Source organism: Leptopilina boulardi, unplaced genomic scaffold, assembly GCF_019393585.1.
Source record: "Leptopilina boulardi isolate dan_hultmark-lab unplaced genomic scaffold, ZJU_Lbou_2.1 LbouV2_368, whole genome shotgun sequence".
NCBI lineage: Eukaryota > Metazoa > Arthropoda > Insecta > Hymenoptera > Figitidae > Leptopilina > Leptopilina boulardi.
Window position 1 is genome coordinate 1202536 of NW_026137938.1, and position 19629 is coordinate 1222164.

Genomic DNA, 19629 nt, shown 5'->3' on the forward strand with positions numbered 1-19629 from the left:
CACAAAACTTCGTCTTTTTAAATTTATACTAATGTTAAATTTTTGGACGAAAAAAAAAATATATATATATATAATTATGCATTTACAATAAGTATACGGCAATGTAAAAAAATACCCGTTTTTCTGTTTGTTAAATATTTTTTCTAAAAAATTCATTGAGCTTCGAAAAAATGCAAAATTAAGCGAGAAGACGAACTTTGAAATTGTAAAAAATATTAAATCGTTCAAAATTTACCAAAAAAATAAAAATTGACATTTTTATAAAAATAATCTAAAAATTCTTATAAATAATTTTAAAATTTTTTGAGAATGTCTTACAATAATCATAAAGTTAGACATTTTAAGCTACTTTTTATATTTTCTTTTTCGATTAAATTTTTTAAACATTTTTTTTTAATGTTTAAAGAAATAAATTTTTTTCCATTTGTCTTCTATCTTAATTCTACAATTTTTTCGCAATTTTATTTTATTAATATTTTTTTTCATAATTTAAAAATATTTCTTGTTTATTGTTATACATAACGTTTGCAATATTCAATTGTGTATAAACAAAATTGACACAAATAACGTAACTAAAAAAAAATAAAATAAATAAATAAAAAAATGAATTAATTTATTAATTGTAAAATACAAATTATTGGCTTACTTTATAAAAATCATAAATGTACATTATTTCAACATTTATTGAACATTGTATATTAATTTATATGATCTATATTATTATATTTAATCATCTTCCTCTTGCCTTGACTTTTGACAACGTAGAAACATTATTATGCCATTATAATAAACCAATAAAGTTTTGCAATCATTCGATATATCAATCTTTTTTCTCTTATCCTGTTGTTTTTTTTCCAATTTTCAAAAAGAATTAATTACTGCGGTTTTTTTTTTAATTTTTAAAATTTTTTTCTTATCTCATTTAACTGACTGTGTAAATGTAAAATACATAAATAAACTTTAAAATTAATTTGCAAGACTCGGATTATATGACTTTTACCGACTTTTTTTGATTTATTTTATTAAAATGCGACATTTTCGACTTTTTTTTTTACAAAATATTTAATAAAATGTGTCTTTTTTTAAAAGATCTTCTTTATTTAAATTATTTAATAAATTTTTAACTGAAATTCATCACTAAATTAATTATTTTAAATAATTTTAATAAAATTCTTCACAAATTCAATTATCTTAAACTAGTTGTCGAATTAAAGAATTTATGAAATTCAATAATTATTCGAAATTTAAAAAAAAATCAGCAACGGAAATTATCAAAAATTTAAATTCAAAATCACTTGGAGAATTCAATTATTTTCAAATATTTTAATTTAACACCTTCTAAAATTTAATTATTTCTAAAATTACAGAATTAATTTTAGAGCATATTAATGCGTCTTGTAAATTTATTTTCCTTTGAATTTTAAATTTGTTTAAATTAAATTTGTCAAAATTTCTAACCGATATAGAAATAAATTAACAATCGCAAATAGAAAAAAAAAGATTAATTATTAAAATAGAAAAAAAAATTTTAATGGGGTAAAAAAATAATTTTTTTATTTTAAAAAATATTTTATTTAATTATTGTTTTCAATTTTATAAAAACCAATGATAATTTAATTTGCATTGTTGAAGGAAAGCTATGTCTTTAAAAAAAAAAAAACTAAAAGTAACGTAAATTTTGTTAAAATATGCGATATTTTTGTATTTTTAAAATACTGTTTCTTTCTTTTAAAATACTTACAATTGATTTTTAGTAAAATTTTGTTCCAAACATAAAAATATACATTAAATGGATTTTCAAGAATAAAAAAATAACGCACATTACAAAAAATTATATTTTAATTTCTAAATATATAATAAAGATGTACATTATTATAAAGTTATCGCTTATTATTAAAAACTAATTACACTACTTATATTTATATATACAGAAAAAATTTAGAAATTTTTTTTTCAAAAATGTTTGTACCATGAAACAATCTTATTATTTTGACACACATTACATTGCATTGCTTTCAGAAGCATAAATATATTTATATATAAATTTCTATTAATTTTTATTAAAAGAAAATTTTTTTTTTATAAAATATAAGTCTTTTCTTAAATTAAATGGAATGCGTTGATTATTTTATAGAAAAAAAAATGCTTTTATATTAATTCTTTTGAAATTTAAAATGAACAAATAGTTTACAACTATAGATATATATATATTATATCACAATATATTAATGATTAGAAATACTCTGTATTAAGTTTTGAAAATATATTTTCAAAATTTTGAAAAATTTATTTTCAAAATTTAATTTACTGGAAAAATTGACAAGAAAATTAAATTTAAATACGGCACTTGAAGAATTTTATTTCATTACTTTTTGGTTATGCTTCCTAAATAATAATGAAATAAGTAAAAAAAAAATCTGCTTTCTATTTTTATTCTAAAATGCGTGTTTTAAATAATAATTTACTTTGTATAACATTCGTGACAAAAAATTTTTTCATTCATTCAATATATCGGAGAATTAGAAGTATTAATATAAAATTAATTATTGTTAATTTTGCTTAATAAAATATATGTATATTTGAAAATTTTAATTTCTTCGAGATCAACTTATATTAAATTAATAGAAAATATAATTTATTTAAAATAATAAATGTTTCTTTTTTCTTAATTTTAACTAATTTTAACAAAAAGAGTCATAATGACAATAATTTTCTTTAACAGTATTTTTTGTTTATTTCTTTTTTAAATCTTGAATAACATTTTAAAAAACGTGTTAAATATAATATGTGACGCTCTCTGAAGAAAGAGAAGAAGCAAAAAAAAATGAAGGTTATGTTTATGATAGTTTTTACCTGGAATAATGTTTCTTTTTAATAATGTAAAATCAAAATATTTTTATTGAATATTTGAGGGGTAATGAGGTAATGAAGACTTAAATATATCGTTTTTATATATTGAGAGATGTATTTTTACTTCTAAACAATCATAAACATAACCTCTAATTTTTTGCTTCTTTGGTCCCTTTCTACAATTTTTAAGAATAAATGATAAATATAAAATTTATAGTATAAAATGTACAGTAATAATATTTATAATATAAAGTCATGTATAAGTAAATAATTCAAAAACAAAGTTAAGGTACTTTGAACCTTTTTTTTATCCATTAAAATAACAGAATCGTTTTATCGTTTCCTGTTTTTTTTGTTTTTTTTTTTGAAATCTATAGATATTTACAGAATGTATCGCGCGATTTTTTTTTCAAAGTTTTAAAAATTCTTTTTTAATGCAAAGAAGATGGTATAAAAATTTTTGATGATAAATATTTTATTTTAAAAAATGTTTTTTCTTTTATTTTCAGTTCGATGAAACATATATAAAATTTTTTTTTGATATTTCTTAAAATTGACAATAAGTTTTCTTTTAGAAGCAATTAATTTTATAAAATTAAAAATGTAAATTTGTAAGAAAATTTGTGATTTTTTTTTTATATATAGCAATTTATTATTAAACATACCTGATTCGTTAATATTTTAATTCAAATAATTTGCCGCAAAATCATGCGATACACTCTGATAAATATCTAAAAATTATTGTTCCTCTCCATTTAATTGAACATCAGCAAAGATATGATTATTATCATTATTAGCATTAGCATCAGTCAAAATTTTATCATTTTGTAAATTATTTATAAAATCATCGCTAATAATAATTGGATAATCTAATATACAATTTGAAATATCCAAAGAATTTGAATTATTAACAATTGTTTCACATTTGTTTTGTTCATTTATATCACTGAAATTTGACAAAATTATTGGATTTTTAATACCATTGTCATTTTGCATAACAAGTGTTCCATTCTCACTTATTTCACATTCCATACAAAAATCAGGTAATAAAACATTATTATAAGATTCATCTAATTTGGTTACTTCTTTCTCATCTGTAACTAATGGTAAATTGTGCGCATTCATTTGATTATAATCATTAATTGATTGAAATTTTTCTTCATTAAATTTTCTCATAATAATATCTTGAAATGATTCAAATGAATTATCCTTATTTTTTCCAATCATTAAAATTGTCGATATTAATGTATCGATAAACCATAAATAATGTTTCGACGAATGATGTATTAATTTTAAATGTTGCAAAAAATCAATATTTGTTTGAAATGATAAATTACAAAGAATACAAAATTTTTCATGTGTTTGAAGATAATGATTACGATAATAATAAATTGCAGTTGTTGAATGTTGACAATTTTGACATTTATATGTATCCTCATTTATAAATGTACTGTAAGAACAAAGTGCTTTTAATCTTTTTTCACCCAATACACGTATTGTTTCGTTAACATCATCTATTGAATTGCCCTTTTTAAAAAGTTCAAAATTCTTTTTATTTACATTTTCACAATATGGAATAATGTGAAAATCAAGAATATGTCGTACACCACGTCCAAAGGAAAATAATTTATCACACAATTGACAACTGTCAGTTACACGTTCATGATATACCATTAAATGTGCTTTTAAATTTTGTTGCGATGGAAAAATTAAATTACAAATTGGACAATTTATTGATTTCGCTTTCAAAATTGGATTTTTAATTAAAAAACCCGCAATTTTTTTATCTTGATGCATTAAACGTTTGTGCTTTTCCAATATTGATTTTGTTAGAAATATTTTATTACAATCACAACACGGATGTTCATCTTTTATTTTTATATTTTCACTTGTCAAAATATTAGTTTTCATTACTAATTCTTTTTTTAATTTTTTTAAATCTTCCAATTTAAATTTTCTTATTTTATCATCTATTTTTGTTGAATTTGTATTTCTCTTTCTAACTGAATTCGTTGTTTGAGAATCTAATATTTTAATATTTTTTTTATTCTTCATTTCAAAATTTTCTTCTATTTTTGGAATTTGAATACGTAAATTATCATTGTTTTCAGTTATGTTTCTTTTGCGTTTTTTTGATACATTTTTTTGATTATTTAATGGTAAATTTTGTGTTGAATAATTGAATACTGAATTATTTGTCGTTAAATTTTTATCTTCATTTGATTTCAAAAAATCGAGTACAACTGATTCTTGAAATTCAACATCGTGTGTAAAAAATAAATGTTCACTAAATGGCCTTTGTGAATTAAATTTTTTACCACAAATTTCACATTCAAAATTTTTATTAACTTTTTCCTCAGACAATAAATTACATTTCTTTGGACTTTCCATATTATTTGAATTATTAAAACTTGTCTCGAGTCTTAATTCAGAACTATTAATTTCCGTTGGATCATTTGCTTTACGAATGTGTGCATACAAATTATGTATATCGAGAGGATATTCAACTTTTTCGACTATACAAGAAATTTTCATTTTCGAGGGATGTTTTTCTTCTTCTTCTTTTTCTTTAATTATTGATACATTGATTTTTTCCTCTTGCACTGAAGTTATTTTTGTTTCCGTTTCAGTGGAAATTTCTTCAGTTGTTAATTCAAAATTTCCATCAATTTCTGGTTTGTGTTTTTGAACATGAATTTCCAATTCTTTTTCACTTTTGAATGAAAAGAAACAAATGTCACAAGTGAATGGATAAGTGAAACGATGTTTTATAAAAAGATGTCTCAATAATTTTTGTTCGTGTTGAAAATTTTTCTCACAAACACTACAACGTAAATGAATTTTTTCTTCTAAAGAATCGGTGATAATTTCACAATTTATTTCATGTTCTGTATTTTCATTTTCTAAACCATTTTCTAAACCATTTTTTAAACTATTTTCTAAACTGTTTTCTAAATTGTTTTCTAAACTGTTTTCTAAACTGTTTTCTAAATTATTTTCAAGTTCTTCATTTTCAATTTTTAAATTTTCATTCTCATTATTTATTATTTGATTTAAATCAACATTATCAACAGTTACACTAATATTTGGTTCATTTAAATCAATAAAATAATAATGATCACAATCAACATGTATACATTCGAATTCATTTTCCATTGTTAAAACTTGACGTAATTTATAACCGTTATCTATTAATTTCGAATGACATTCGTCTAATTTACAAGGGAGATGTTTTGTTGCAATGTGATTTAAAAAAACAACGACTGATAATTCCGATTGACAATATAAACAAGGTAGATAAATATTATTAACAAGTGAATCTAAAAATGGTCGAACATCGATAATTATTTTTAGGCACGCGCAACACAATACATCACAAGAAAAATTATTTGTTGGTATTTTTGTCTTTGTTTCTAAATCGAGAAATTTTAAATTTGATGATAAATCATTATTTGGTGATAAATCATTATTTGATGATAAATCATTATTTGGTGACAATTTATTTTGCTTTAAGACTGATAATTCCAAAGGGGGATTTCTATTACAATTTTTGTCAAAATCATCATCAACATCATCAGTTAAATGACGCGTGCTCATGTGATGTTTCAGACTAATTAATGTTAAAAATTTTTTATTACAATGCACACAAGTTAAAGTTGGTAATGTTGAATTCTCTTCAATACGATGAACAAAATTCTTATCATTATTATTATTATTCTTCTTTTTGTTCTTCTTAAAAAATGTTTCACTATCCTCAATTCCATTCACTGTATTATTAAAATTAATTGTATTTAATTTTCCCAATGAAAGTATTTTCTTCTTCATTATATTGTACATTAATTCAACATCCTGTTTGGCAATTTGTTTAACTTCACTTGGCGTTAAAAATTGAATTGTCGATTTATTCCTGAGTTTATATAAACATCCATTTGACGAATGTTTATCATTTTTATGTAATTTAACAAATAATACCTTAGGTGATAATTTCAAGGAATTGAAGAATTTTTTCATTGAAGGATTCAAAATTTCCAATCCCTTTTCATAATATTCTTCAGATGAACCAGAATATTTGGATCCTTTACATTTTGGTTTAAAATAATTATTATCATTTGTTGAATTCATTTTGAATAGCAAAAAAAAAAAAATAATAACAATGAAAAACAATAATCAGTGAATTTTTCTAATTGTTAGTAACATTAAAGTTTGATATTTGCAACGAATCTTAATTTTTCGTTGTAAAAACATAGATTTATACCTTTAATGTAATTGCTTTTCATGGAAATTTTTAAATATTTCTCCAAACTGGTTTGAAGCAAGGCACAGACTTCATAAATCTGAAAAAAAAATTAAATAAATTTAATCATTTTTCTGTTATAGAACTTTCTTTAAATTATAATTTTAAAAAATTTATTTTTAACATAATATTAACAACATTGACAGAAAAATATTATTTTGTTTTTCTCTGATTTCCAGTCAAAGTTAAAATTTTTTCCCTGACACTTATTTGAAGAGGTTTTCAATAAAAGGCCTCCCCAACTTTTTATTTAGATTTTAAAATTGAATTATTAAAATAATATAATAACTTGAATTGTTTGCAAAATCAATTATTTCAAATAATTTAAATCAAATTCTTCGAAAATTACATGACTTAAAATAGTTTTCAATTGAAAATTTCCCTAAAATTCAATTGTCTAAAGTTTTTAAAAAAAATTTCACCAATTCAAAATGAAAGTTTCGATTATTAATCTCCTGAAATTCAATTATTATTTCTCAAAATTTTAACTAGAAACTATCCTAAAATACAATTATTTCTCAATTTTTTATCTAAATTTGTGACTTTGCCCGTATATTTTCAATAAATAAATAAATAAAATTAAAATTGTTGCATAATTTAATTTTAATAATTTTAATCAAGATTTTCGAAAATTCAATTATTAAAACATTTTCCAACTCAAAATTCTCCAAAGTTTAATTATTGTTTAAAGCTTATTAAAATATCTACAGAAATTCCTCATTACGAAAATTTAAAATCAATTACAAATATTTTAACTATTGCTCCTCCAAAACTCAATTATTTATAAAATTTTAAACTTCTATTTCTTTTTCAATTAATTATTTTTAATAACACTAATCAAGTTTTTCAAAAATTCAATTACATAAAACGTTTTATAATAATTAATTCTTTAAAATTAAATTTTTGTTTATATAATTTTCAAAAAACTTCAATAATTAAAGTTTATTAAAATTTTAATTGAAAATTTCAAAAATTCAAAATCGAAAATTCAATTTTTTAAATCATTTTTCAATTTAAAATTCTCTATAATTCAATGAGGTAATTCTAAAAATTTTATTTAAAACTAGCAAAGTTAAACGCGCGCAAGCGCGCCAAATTGAGTATTTGATTATTTGTTGTAAAGAAATTAAAGATTAATATTATCAATAATAATTTAATTTATTAGAATATTATTACATATTAAATGATAATAATGAAAATTATATGTTTACAGGCCTCAGATTATACGATATTTTCCGACTTTTTTCAAAAATACGACTTTTATCGACTTATTTTAATAAAATGCGACTTTTTTTTTACATTTGAAAAAAAATGTAAATAAAATACCTTTTTTTAGTATAAAATGTAGATCTTCTTCAGATCTTCTTCAATTCATTTATTTAACAAATTTTGAACTAAAATGATTCTTCACTAAATTAATTATTTTAAATAATTTTAATGAAATACATCACAAATTCAATTATATCAAAATTATTTTTCAATTAAAATTTTTATGAAATTTAACAATTGTTTATAATTAAAAAAAAAAAAATATCACAATAAAATTGAATTATTTTTTAAAAATTTCAATTCAAAATCAATTAAAAATCCAATAATTATCCAAAATTTTCAATTTAAAATTTAATTATTTACCAAGTTTTCAATTTAAAATGAAATAAAATTCAATTATTTTCTAAAATTTCTATTCAAAATTAATTATCCAAATTTTCAATCAAAAATGAACTTAAATTAAATTAATATCAAAAATTTCAATTAAAATTCAATTATTTCCCAAAATTTTCAATTTAAAATGAACTGAAATTCAATTATTTTCCAAATTTAAAATCAAATAAAATTTAATTATTCTCAAAAATTTGAATTCAAAATTAATTGAATTTTCAATAATTTGAATTTAAAAGCATCTAAAATTTAATTATTTCTAAAATTTTCCATCGAAAATTTTTTGTTTTGAAATTTAATAATTTCAATTATAACTCTAAGGAAATTCAATTATTTTTAACTATTTTAATAATAATTTTTGAAAATTCAACTATCTGAAACCATTTTTCAATTAAAAATGATTTTCAAATTATTGTATTTTGTCCGCATTTTCTAATAAATTTTTAGTGAAATCATCTAAAATTTTAATTACAAAACACTTAAAGTTTCAATTAATTTCAAAAATCTCAATTTTAAATCTTTGAGAATTCAATTAAATTTAAAAAATGTTTTCCAAAAATTGTTTGATAAATTATTTTTAGTTCTGTAAAATTTAATAATTGTTTGAAAATTAACAATATCTTTTGAAATTTAATTATTTCTAAAAATTTCAACTTTAACCCTTCGAAAAGGATTATTATTAAAAAAAAATTGTTATTTAAAAATCTGTAAAATATTTTTGTTAAAATAAAAAACAAATCCACTTTTTTTTGGAATATAAATCAACTAAAACGACTTTTTGTGTCTTTAAGTTGATTCGAGGCATGTGTTTTTATAATTAATATTTAATAGGTATTCGCTGGCCCCTGGTACCTTAAAAATTAATTTTTTTTCAAATTACTATCTTGTACGAAATTTCTTGGCGCAAATTCATAAAAATGTTCATTTTTGGCAAATTTTTAATAATTTACCTTACTTTCCTGACCGCTGGACACTCTGATAATATTTACATTCTCAATAAATAAATAAATAAAAATTCTATTATTCTTGTAAGTTTGTAAAAAAATGGTTTTAATTAAAATTTATGAAAGTTTCAATTTAAAATCTTCTGAAATTAAATTACTTTAAAAAATTTTTTAACTCGAACTCTTCCAAATTCAATTAATAATTGAATAAATAATTGAATGTTAATTCAATTGAAAATTTTTTTCCACAATTTTTTATCTCTATATAACTTTGTTTAATTAATTATTTCAACAGAATTAATTCAATTCTTCAAAAATTCAATTATTTAAATCGTTTTTTAACTGTAGTTTATATGGGGCCGTCCATAAATTACGTAAGACTTTTAGGGGGGAGGGAAGGTCAAGTATTTCTTACGAACAATAGGAAAAATGGCGCTAATGCATGGAAAAAATCTTACATAGAGGAGGGGGGGGGGGTTCAAATGACCAGAAAAAAGTCTTACGTAATTTATGGACGACCCCTATTTATAACAAAATTATAATTTTTTAAATCTCAGAAAATGCAATTATTTCTAAATATATTAAAATATATCAAAATTCAATTATTTAGAACATATTTCAGTTAAAAATTCTCTAAAATTCAATTATTGTTTGAAATTAAAAAAAAATTTCATTAATTCAAATTTATAAATGTTTCAATTGACAATCTCTTGAAATTCAATTATTTTTTAAATCCAACTCTTCCAAATTCAATTATTTCTAAATTTTCTGTCTGAAAAATTAAATTAAATAATATTAAAATTGTTGAATAATTTAATTTTAATAATTTTAATCAACATTTTCAAAAATTTTATTATTTAAAACATTTTTCAATTCAAAATTCTCCAAAGATTAATATTAATTTAAATCTTTTAAAATATCTACAGAAATTTCAATTTACGAAAATTTTAATTAAAAATTTCCTGAAATTCAATTAATACAAAAAATTTTAACTACATTTGGTTTTTCCAAAACTCAATTATTTATAAAATTTTTAACTTCAATTTCTTTTTCAATTAATTATTTCTAATAACTTTAATCAAGTTTTTTAAGTTTAATCAAATAAAATTTTTTTAAATTATTAATTCTTTAAAATAAAATTTTTGTTTATATAATTTTTTTGATAAAATTTCAAACAATTCAACTTTATTAAAATTGTAATTGAAAATTTCAAAAATCAAAAATTCAATTTTTTAAAACATTTTTCATTTGAAAATTTTCTTAAATTAATTAAGAATTAATTAAATTATTATAGTGTTATAATTTTTAGTATTATTACAGTAATTAATTAAATTAATTACTTCGAACAAATTTTCAACTCGAACTCCTTTAAATTCAATTAGTAACTGAATAATTAATTGCATGTTAATGCTCTAAAATTAAATTATTTTCTGAAAATTGTAAAAAAAAAATACGAAATACATTATGTGACAAGATAAAATTAATAAAAAATTTCTAAAAATAGCACCTTGTGATTTTAAATAAATATTTTTTCAAAATTATCTCGTATAGAAGTCAATCGATTAAAATTGTTTAAAATTATTGTCAACCCGTTAAAAACTAAAATTTTCAACAATTAATTTTATTTTACAAATAAACAATTGATAAAAACAAAAACAAATGACAAACAATGTTTTGGAGGTTAAGTTTTCGTCTATAAGCAAATAATAAACATGTCATTTAATATAACTTATTAATTTATGAGAAAAAAAATCAAGAATTCATTATTATAAAATTTAACTAAAATAATAGAAAATTAGAATAAAAATAAATTTTTAATGAGTAATCATAATTTCATAATACATAAATAATCATACCTTTAAATGGCACATTTAACGTTTATTGTTTATGTTGTGTATAATTTCGTAGATGAGAGAAAAAGTTTTAAACTCTGTAAAATAAATTTAATCATATATTACAGTGTATTTTTTTCAAAATAAATTATCAAAGTATACTAAAATAACAAATACTAACCTCTTTTATTGTACAAGAGTGTCGAAAGAAAACGTTTAATTTTCAAATATTCGAAAATTGTTATTTCTACATTTTATTTTTTATATCAACAATCAAGACGAATAATGTAAAAAAATGTCTTCACTTACATTTGCATCAAGAGTAAATTATTTTACGTTTTGTGCTATTGCTGATTACAAATATAAGTGGAAATCGCATTAAATGATTTAATACATTTGAAAAAACATTTTCACACACAAAGAAAATGTGCACGTTACAACAGGTTTATTATCTAATTCGCGTATATGTGTTTAATTTACATCATCAAGTTTCATTTTTCTGCCGATGGCGCTGCTGTAATTTTCCTATTAAGGCGCTTGTATACCTCACCGATCCCGAGTATACTTCTGTTGTGTACTATTGGAGTAAAAGAAACAAAAGATATTTCTGTCTCTTTTACTCCAATGGTACACGACACAAGTATACTCGAGATAGGTGAGGTATACAAACGCCTTTATAGTGAAACATTCGAAATGTGACACATCGCTCGCCGAAAATCAAAAAGATATGAAAGCACCTTAAAGCTATCTTAAGGCCAACGTAATCGGAATCGTAAACGCAAACGCAACCGGAATAATAAGTTAGAGAAGTACAAACAATATATACATAATGTATACTACTGTATTATACGTTAACAATTAAAAGTTACACGTAACTTCAGAACCTTGGATATGCCTACACATTTTTGTCCTTTTTTAACTCACGTGTTGTCATGGCAACATGTGCGTTAGAAAAGGACAAAAATGTGTAAAAATTAAATATTTGAAAAAATTAAGTTGAGCACCCCTTTTTGCTCATAATTCTCGCCAACTACCGCACCCTGCTCTAGTGAAAATTTAGTGATTTTATTGTTAAAATTAAAAGTTACCATAAAGATACTAAATTTTCACTAGAACAGGATGCGGTAGTTGACGAGAATTATGACAAATGGCGATTTTGGCGAGTGGGGACAATAGAAACCAAACTGAAAAAAAGAGATTGTTGTAGAATCAGCTTGAGGAGAACAGTGTTTGAGAATACCGACTACAGATGGCAGTAAGGTTAGTCACATTTTTCCAGAAAGTCGGCAGCTGAAAGAAATAAATAAATTTAAAAGAAACTTGAAAATAGTTCATTTTTTAATCTATTTTAAAGTTGATTTAAAGGGAAAAAATAGTAATTATCATATTAAGAAAACAATTAATAAATTTCAATAAAATATGGGAAGTTCATCAACAAAAATTGAATCACCAAACACTAACAAAGAAAAGAAATTAAAGCCTTGTTGTGCTTGTCCTGAAACGAAAAAGATACGTGATACATGGTATGTATTTTTTGCAAAAAAAAAAGTTATATTTGTAAAATGATATTTCATTGTAATATTTTATATAAATACTTTCGATTTTATAATAAATGTAATAATCTTTTTAATGTATAACCGAAATTTACAAAATTATGATTTTTCTTTTAAATATTACTCAAGGTTATATCAATATTTTGTTATATAGCGAAAATAATTTGCTTTTTATTGATTTCATCTTAAAAAAATAATATAATTTTTTCTGCGGGTTATTTATATAGTAATTTATTTTTCGATATTATTGAAAATTTTTAATTAAAATTATTCTATTTCTGGAATAATTAGAAAGCATATTTTTCTTGAATAAAAATAAAAATTATGCAAAAATTAAAATTAAAATTTTTATAATAATATTTCTATTTTTCATTTCTAATTTTTGTACACTTTTTTCCCTATTCTAAAAAATAAATCGAAAATATTTTAACTTTTTTTCAAAAAAATTAAGTTTTTAAAAATTGAAGAAATATTAAAATGATTCAAAAATTATTTTATTCCAATATTTTATAAAATGAAATATGGTTTTTTAAATTTTAAAATATGACAAACAAGAATAGACATTCCTGAGACTTTTTTTTAAAACTCAGGATTAATTAATTTATTTTTATATTTTTTCATTGAAAATTTTAATACTTTATTTATTATTTTAATCGTACGAATTTTAAAAATTTTTTCAAAATAAAAATATAGTAAAATAATTGTTTTTTAATAATTTAAATAAATTTTAGATCTTAAAGAATTGCAAAGAAAATTGGCATTTACAACAATGTAATTTTCAATTGTTTAAAATTTTACTGGTTCTTCTGTAATTGTAGAATTTTATTTACATTTTAATTTTCATTGAACAAAATTGTATTTCATCCACTATTATTAAATAATTATCATTTTAACAACACTGTAAAGTATCTTAGTATTTCATTGCATTCTTTTTTGAAGAAATTGCCTAATACGCTATTTGATGAAAACAATAATTATAACAATACTGTCAATTAATCAATACATAAATAATAATAATAAAATAACTTTTTTTCGATTTATTTAAATAAGATGCAACTTTTTCCACTTTTTTTTTACCAAATTTTTATACAAAATACGTCTTTTTTAGTATACAATGCAGATCTTTTTCAGATCTTCTTTATTTCAGTTATTTAACAAATTTTTAAATAAAATTTAATAATTTCAATTATAATTCTTCTGAAATTTAATTATTTTTAATGATTTTTATAATATTCTCCAAAAATTTAATTATGTGAAAGCATTTTTCAATTAAAAAATTTTTAAATTAAATTTTTGTCTACAATTTCTAATATATTTTTCAGCAACAGAAATCACTAAAAATTTCAATTCAAAATAACTTGAATTCAATTATTTTCAAAAATTTCAATTTAAAATCTTTTAAAATTTAATGATTTTAAATGATTTTTATAAAATTCTTCAAAAATTCAATTATTCAAAAGCATTTTTCAATTTAAAAATTTTAAATTTCAATTTTTGTTTGCAATTACTAATAAATTCTTCATTAACAGAGATTAACAAACATTTTAATTTAAAATAAATAAAAATAGGTATATTATTTTAAAAATTCTCCATCTAAAACTTTTTGAAATTTAATAATTCTGTAAAATTTAATTATTTTCTAAAATTTAATAAAATCTTTTGAAATTCAATTATTTCTAAAAAGTTCATCTATAACTCTTCCAAAGTTTAATTTTTTTAAAATAATTTTAATATTTTAAAAAAAATTTAATTATTTAAAAAAGTTTCAAATAAAATCTCTAAAATTGAAATTGTTCTCAGAATTTTTTTTTATTTTTTAGTAATTTGTTTTACTTAATTAAAATTTAAAAAATTTACGTCTTGAATTCTGAAATATTCTAAATAAATTTTCTTGATAATATTCCTATAGAAGTATTTTTATTTTAAGGAATTAATAAAATGGATTTATTATCTAATAACACTAATTATTTAAACTAAAATACTTATTAACTAATTAAATTTAATAAAAATAAAAAATCGACTTCTTCGACTTTTTTTTAAATGTAAATTGACTTTTTTACGTCTTAAAGTCGATCCGAAGCCTGAAATAAGATAAATAAAAATAAAGAATAAGGAAAATTATAATTAATTAATATGGTTTTAGTTAATTCATTTACTTAATAATAGTATTAAATAATATACTTATAGTATACTTGAAGTTAAGTTTCTCTTGTATACTGCGTATGAGGTAAGAATTAACCCGTTTAACTTATATTTTTAAAAAACTCTTTGAATTATGGTAATAAATAATTTACATTTGTAATGAAAGCAAAGAAATAATTTTTTTAAACTGTACTTGTAATACAGGTTAATAGTATTTAATTTTCACTTTCAGTATTATTGAAAAAGGCGAAGCTGAGTGTGGCCATCTCATAGAAGCTCACAAAGCGTGTATGCGGCATTTGGGATTTAATATATAGGAGGATAGTTAAATAATCTCACATAAACAAATGGTGGGGTTCTCTGCCTTTTATGTAATTTTAATCAAATATGTAATTATTAATATGTAATTAATAAATTAACTATTGTTACATCTCCGTAGCATGAATCTTTTTTCTTTTAAAGATCGATTTTCCTAAATTAAAATATTTTGACGCCCCTCGTTAATTTAATTAACGAATATTAAATTTTAATTTAAATTCCCTTCGCCAGTGGAATAAAATGTTAACTCGGAAAATTGTGGTTTATAAATTCTTTTCGAAAATTTCATATGAAATATAATTTTTAATCAATTGTTTGTGTATTAATAACATGCAATTAATATTAATAATTATTATAAACAATTTATTATATATTATATAAATTATTAATATTAATTAATTAAATCCGCGGAGGAATAGAAATTTTAACCTGCATATCAGCAAAGATATTTAACTATTAACATGTTGCTATGGAAAAAAAAACAAATTTTTCAATAAGTTTTATTACTGATACTAGAAAATAATAAATATGAACTTTAAATCAATTTTTTGAGAATTTTATTGTAAAACCGCAAAACGCCAATAGACATTTTTTCACATCTTTTAAAGCGAAACATAACTTTTATAAAATAAATTTTTTTATAACTATAGTGTACTTTTTGAGAAAAATGGAATATTTCTTAAAAAATAAAAACAAATTTTTTTCTCATCTACAAGAATTGAACAGAAGTTAAATTTGCACAAATATTAACAGTTTTTTTTTACATTTATAATAGATGGCGAACAATAATTTAGACGCTCACAATTTTCATGAGATATTTTTGAAAACCGAGCAAGACCATGAGGACATTGATAATTTTTACGAAGAAGTCAGTGATGATGAAGAAGATAATGTTACCGAGATCTCTGATGATGAGAATAGAACCGAAAGTGAAGAAGAAGTAATTGAAGATTTCGCGGGGGAATTGGAAAATGGTTCGCGGAATAAAAAAATGCGCCTCAGCAATTCTTGCGATAGATCTGTATCAAAATTGAAGGGAAAAAATGGTTACGTTTGGAGTACGACAAAGTCAGGTTGGCAATAGAATTTATATTAAAAATTTTTTATTATCTTTATTTATTGTTACACGGGAAAAAAAAATATATAGTAACTTTTACTATACTTACAAAGTAAAATTGAAACTTTAAGGTATTTCTGGCAACTTTTGCTCTGGATATAGAAAAAATTACTCCTTAAAAATAATAAATAAAAAAAAATAAATTTCAAAAATCAAAAATTCAAGTTTTTAAAACATTTTTCAATTGAAAATACTCTAAAATTTTATTATTCTTTAAAGTTTGTAAAAATTTTATCAATTAAAATTTATAAAAGTTTCAATTTAAAATTTTCTGAAATTTAATTACAAAAAAATGTTAACTTGAACTCTTCCAAATTCAAGTAGTAATTGAATAATTAATTGAATGTTAATTCAATTAAAAAAAAATTTTCCACATATATAATTCTTTGTTTAATTAATAATTTGAACAGTTTTAATCCAATTTTTCAAAAGTTCAATTCTTTAAATCGTTTTTCAATTAATGTTTATATTTACAACAGAATTATAATTTTTGAAATCTCAAAAAATGTAATTATTTCGAAAAATCTTAACTGTAGCTCCATCAAAAATCAATTATTTAGAACATATATATATTTCAGTTGAAAATTCTCTAAAATTCAATTATTGTCTGAAATTTATAAAAAAAAATTTTTTTCATTAATTCAAATTTATAAAAGTTTCAATTTCATTTTTTTAATGTAACTTTAAATTATTTTTGAAAATTTATTCTGAAACTGAATTGAAATCTTGAAAATTTATATCAATTTAATTCGGTGGTTTAAAAAGAAAAATTGTTGAAAATATTTCTGTGAAACATTCTTATTAAGGAATTAATAAATTTTATTTAATTTCTAATAAATTGTTAATAGTAATAAAATACTTATTGAAAATAAAAAAATGGACTTTTTGACTTGAGTAAATCATATGTAATATTTCTATTATTTTTTGTAGAACATCATTCTGTTAATCTACTTGAATATATTCCTGGTCCAATGAACGCAGCTGCTAATTTAGAATTAATCCATGAATTTTGGAATATTTTATTTAATGATGAAATGATTAATATTATCGTTGTGTGTACAAATTATAAAATTGATGATTTTTGTTGGCATCTAAAATCTGAGGAGAAAGAAACGCAAAGTTATCATAAATTTACTGATGTTGATGAAATAAAAGCATACATTGCTATTTTATATTATTCTGGTTTGTGGAAATCTCATCGAGTCGATGTAAAAAGACTATGGGGTAGAGAAAATGGAATATCATTTTACAAATGTGTAATGCCACAAAAACGATTTGAATTTTTGTCAACGTGCTTACGTTTTGATGTCAAATGTAATCGTAATGCTGACGATAAATTTTCTCCAATACGTAAATTTTGGGATATATTCATTGAAAATTGCAAGAAATATTATAATCCCAGTAATACGTGTACGGTGAACGAGATAATTTATGGTTTTAGAGGACGATGTCAATTTCGAGTTTTTAAGAAAACGAAACCTAATAAATATGGATTATTGATAAAAACGCTTAATGACGCTGAAACTGCATACATGGTATTTAATTTTTGTTGGGGGATTTTGTTTTGAAATTAAATAATTTTAATGTTTCTAATTTTTTTTTTACTATTTTAGCTCAATGCCATTCCTTATTTGGGGAAAAATTCTGGAATTGACAATGACGAATCAGTGTCAGAATTTTATTTTCGCGAAGTAACAACTCCAATTCATGGAACAAATCGTACAGTAACCTGCAACAATTGGTTTACGAGTGTTCCACTTGTTGAAAAAATGTTGGAAGATCCATACAATCTTACAATAACAGGTGCAATAAAAAAAAAACAACGTGAAATTCCAAACGAAATGCAAATTGCAAGTAAGGAAATTTCAAATAGTAAATTTTGTTTCAATGATAAAATAACGTTACTTTCGTATACACCGAAGAAAAATAAAATTATTCTACTTACGTCATCATTTATATCAACTGAAATAACTGATGGAAAGCCAAATATGATTCACCATTATAATAAAACAAAAGGTGCTACTGATACATTTCATAAATTATGTAATTCATTTACAACAAGCAGAATAACGAATAGATGGTCGATGCGATTATTTTTTGGTATTTTAGATCAGGCAATTGTTAATGCAAGAATTCTTTTGTCGTGTAAATTGTTAAACAATGGAAATCAGACAAAATTAACAGCACAGCAATACATGCAGGGAGTGATTGATTATTTAGTGAAACCTTTTTTAATGGAACGATATACAAAAATGACATTGCGCAAAGATATTCACTATGCTTTAGCAGGAATTTTGAATATTGACGTTAAAGAAGAACTTCAAAATGACTCTAAACTTATTATTATGGATCGTTATAAGCGATGTGCCATGTGTCCAGTAAAAAAAGACAGAAAAACAAGGTCATGCTGCCCATCGTGCAAAAGACCGATCTGTAATGACCACCGTACAGGATACTGTGCAGACTGTGTTTGTTTTAATTAATTAATTTTTTTTTTTCTTTGACTAGCTATCATTAGCATTAATATGTTGTAATATAATAATAATTAAAAGGTGTCATAACCCTCGCAGAAACTTTACTGAGCATTTATTGAAGTTATAAATTCAAACTACGGAATATTTATAATTGAAAAAAATCGATCCTTGGAAGGAATAAAATAACATAGAGATTTGTTATTTATTGTCACAAAATAAAATACGACGTTTCGATGACGGTTCGTCATCATTTTCAGGTCAAACCTAATTAATATTAATAATTTTATTTAAAACACCATATTCTTTTTTTTATAAATAAATTCAACACGTTACATTTTTTTCTTTTAATTTTGTTTTTTTTTGCACAGTCCAAGCTGATACGTCAGGTTAATAGACACGCATCGTAGGCTTCGGATTATACGACTTTTTCTGACTTTTTTCGACTT

The 19629-nt window shown here is 21.3% G+C and overlaps 2 protein-coding genes across 2 annotated transcripts; one reads left to right on the forward strand and one right to left on the reverse strand.

Moving 5' to 3' along the window:
• Positions 1–2631: 2631 nt before the first annotated feature.
• On the reverse strand, positions 2632–12032 carry LOC127287298 (zinc finger protein 521-like). The gene is made up of 3 exons (XM_051314132.1): positions 11761–12032; positions 11604–11677; positions 2632–7184 (listed from the first exon to the last, which is right to left on the reverse strand). Exon 3 carries the CDS (start codon positions 6970–6972, stop codon positions 3589–3591), a length of 3384 nt encoding a protein of 1127 aa, XP_051170089.1. The 5' UTR covers positions 6973–7184; positions 11604–11677; positions 11761–12032; the 3' UTR covers positions 2632–3588.
• Positions 12033–13073: 1041 nt separating this feature from the next.
• LOC127287155 (uncharacterized) lies at positions 13074–19531 on the forward strand. Its single transcript, XM_051313949.1, has 5 exons — positions 13074–13102; positions 15507–15624; positions 16368–16665; positions 17640–18244; positions 18323–19531. The coding sequence occupies exons 2-5, from the start codon at positions 15622–15624 to the stop codon at positions 19190–19192; spliced, it is 1776 nt and encodes a 591-aa protein (XP_051169906.1). The 5' UTR covers positions 13074–13102; positions 15507–15621; the 3' UTR covers positions 19193–19531.
• Positions 19532–19629: the final 98 nt, after the last annotated feature.

Bases quoted from the DNA above. Each gene is read 5' to 3' on its own strand.
- LOC127287155 (XM_051313949.1), top strand. The intron at 16,666-17,639 runs GTTGGCAATAGA...TATTTTTTGTAG, and splicing joins TTGGAGTACGACAAAGTCAG to AACATCATTCTGTTAATCTA. The intron at 18,245-18,322 runs GTATTTAATTTT...TTACTATTTTAG, and splicing joins ACGCTGAAACTGCATACATG to CTCAATGCCATTCCTTATTT.
- LOC127287298 (XM_051314132.1), bottom strand. From the start codon at position 6,972: ATGAATTCAACAAATGATAATAATTATTTTAAACCAAAATGTAAAGGA.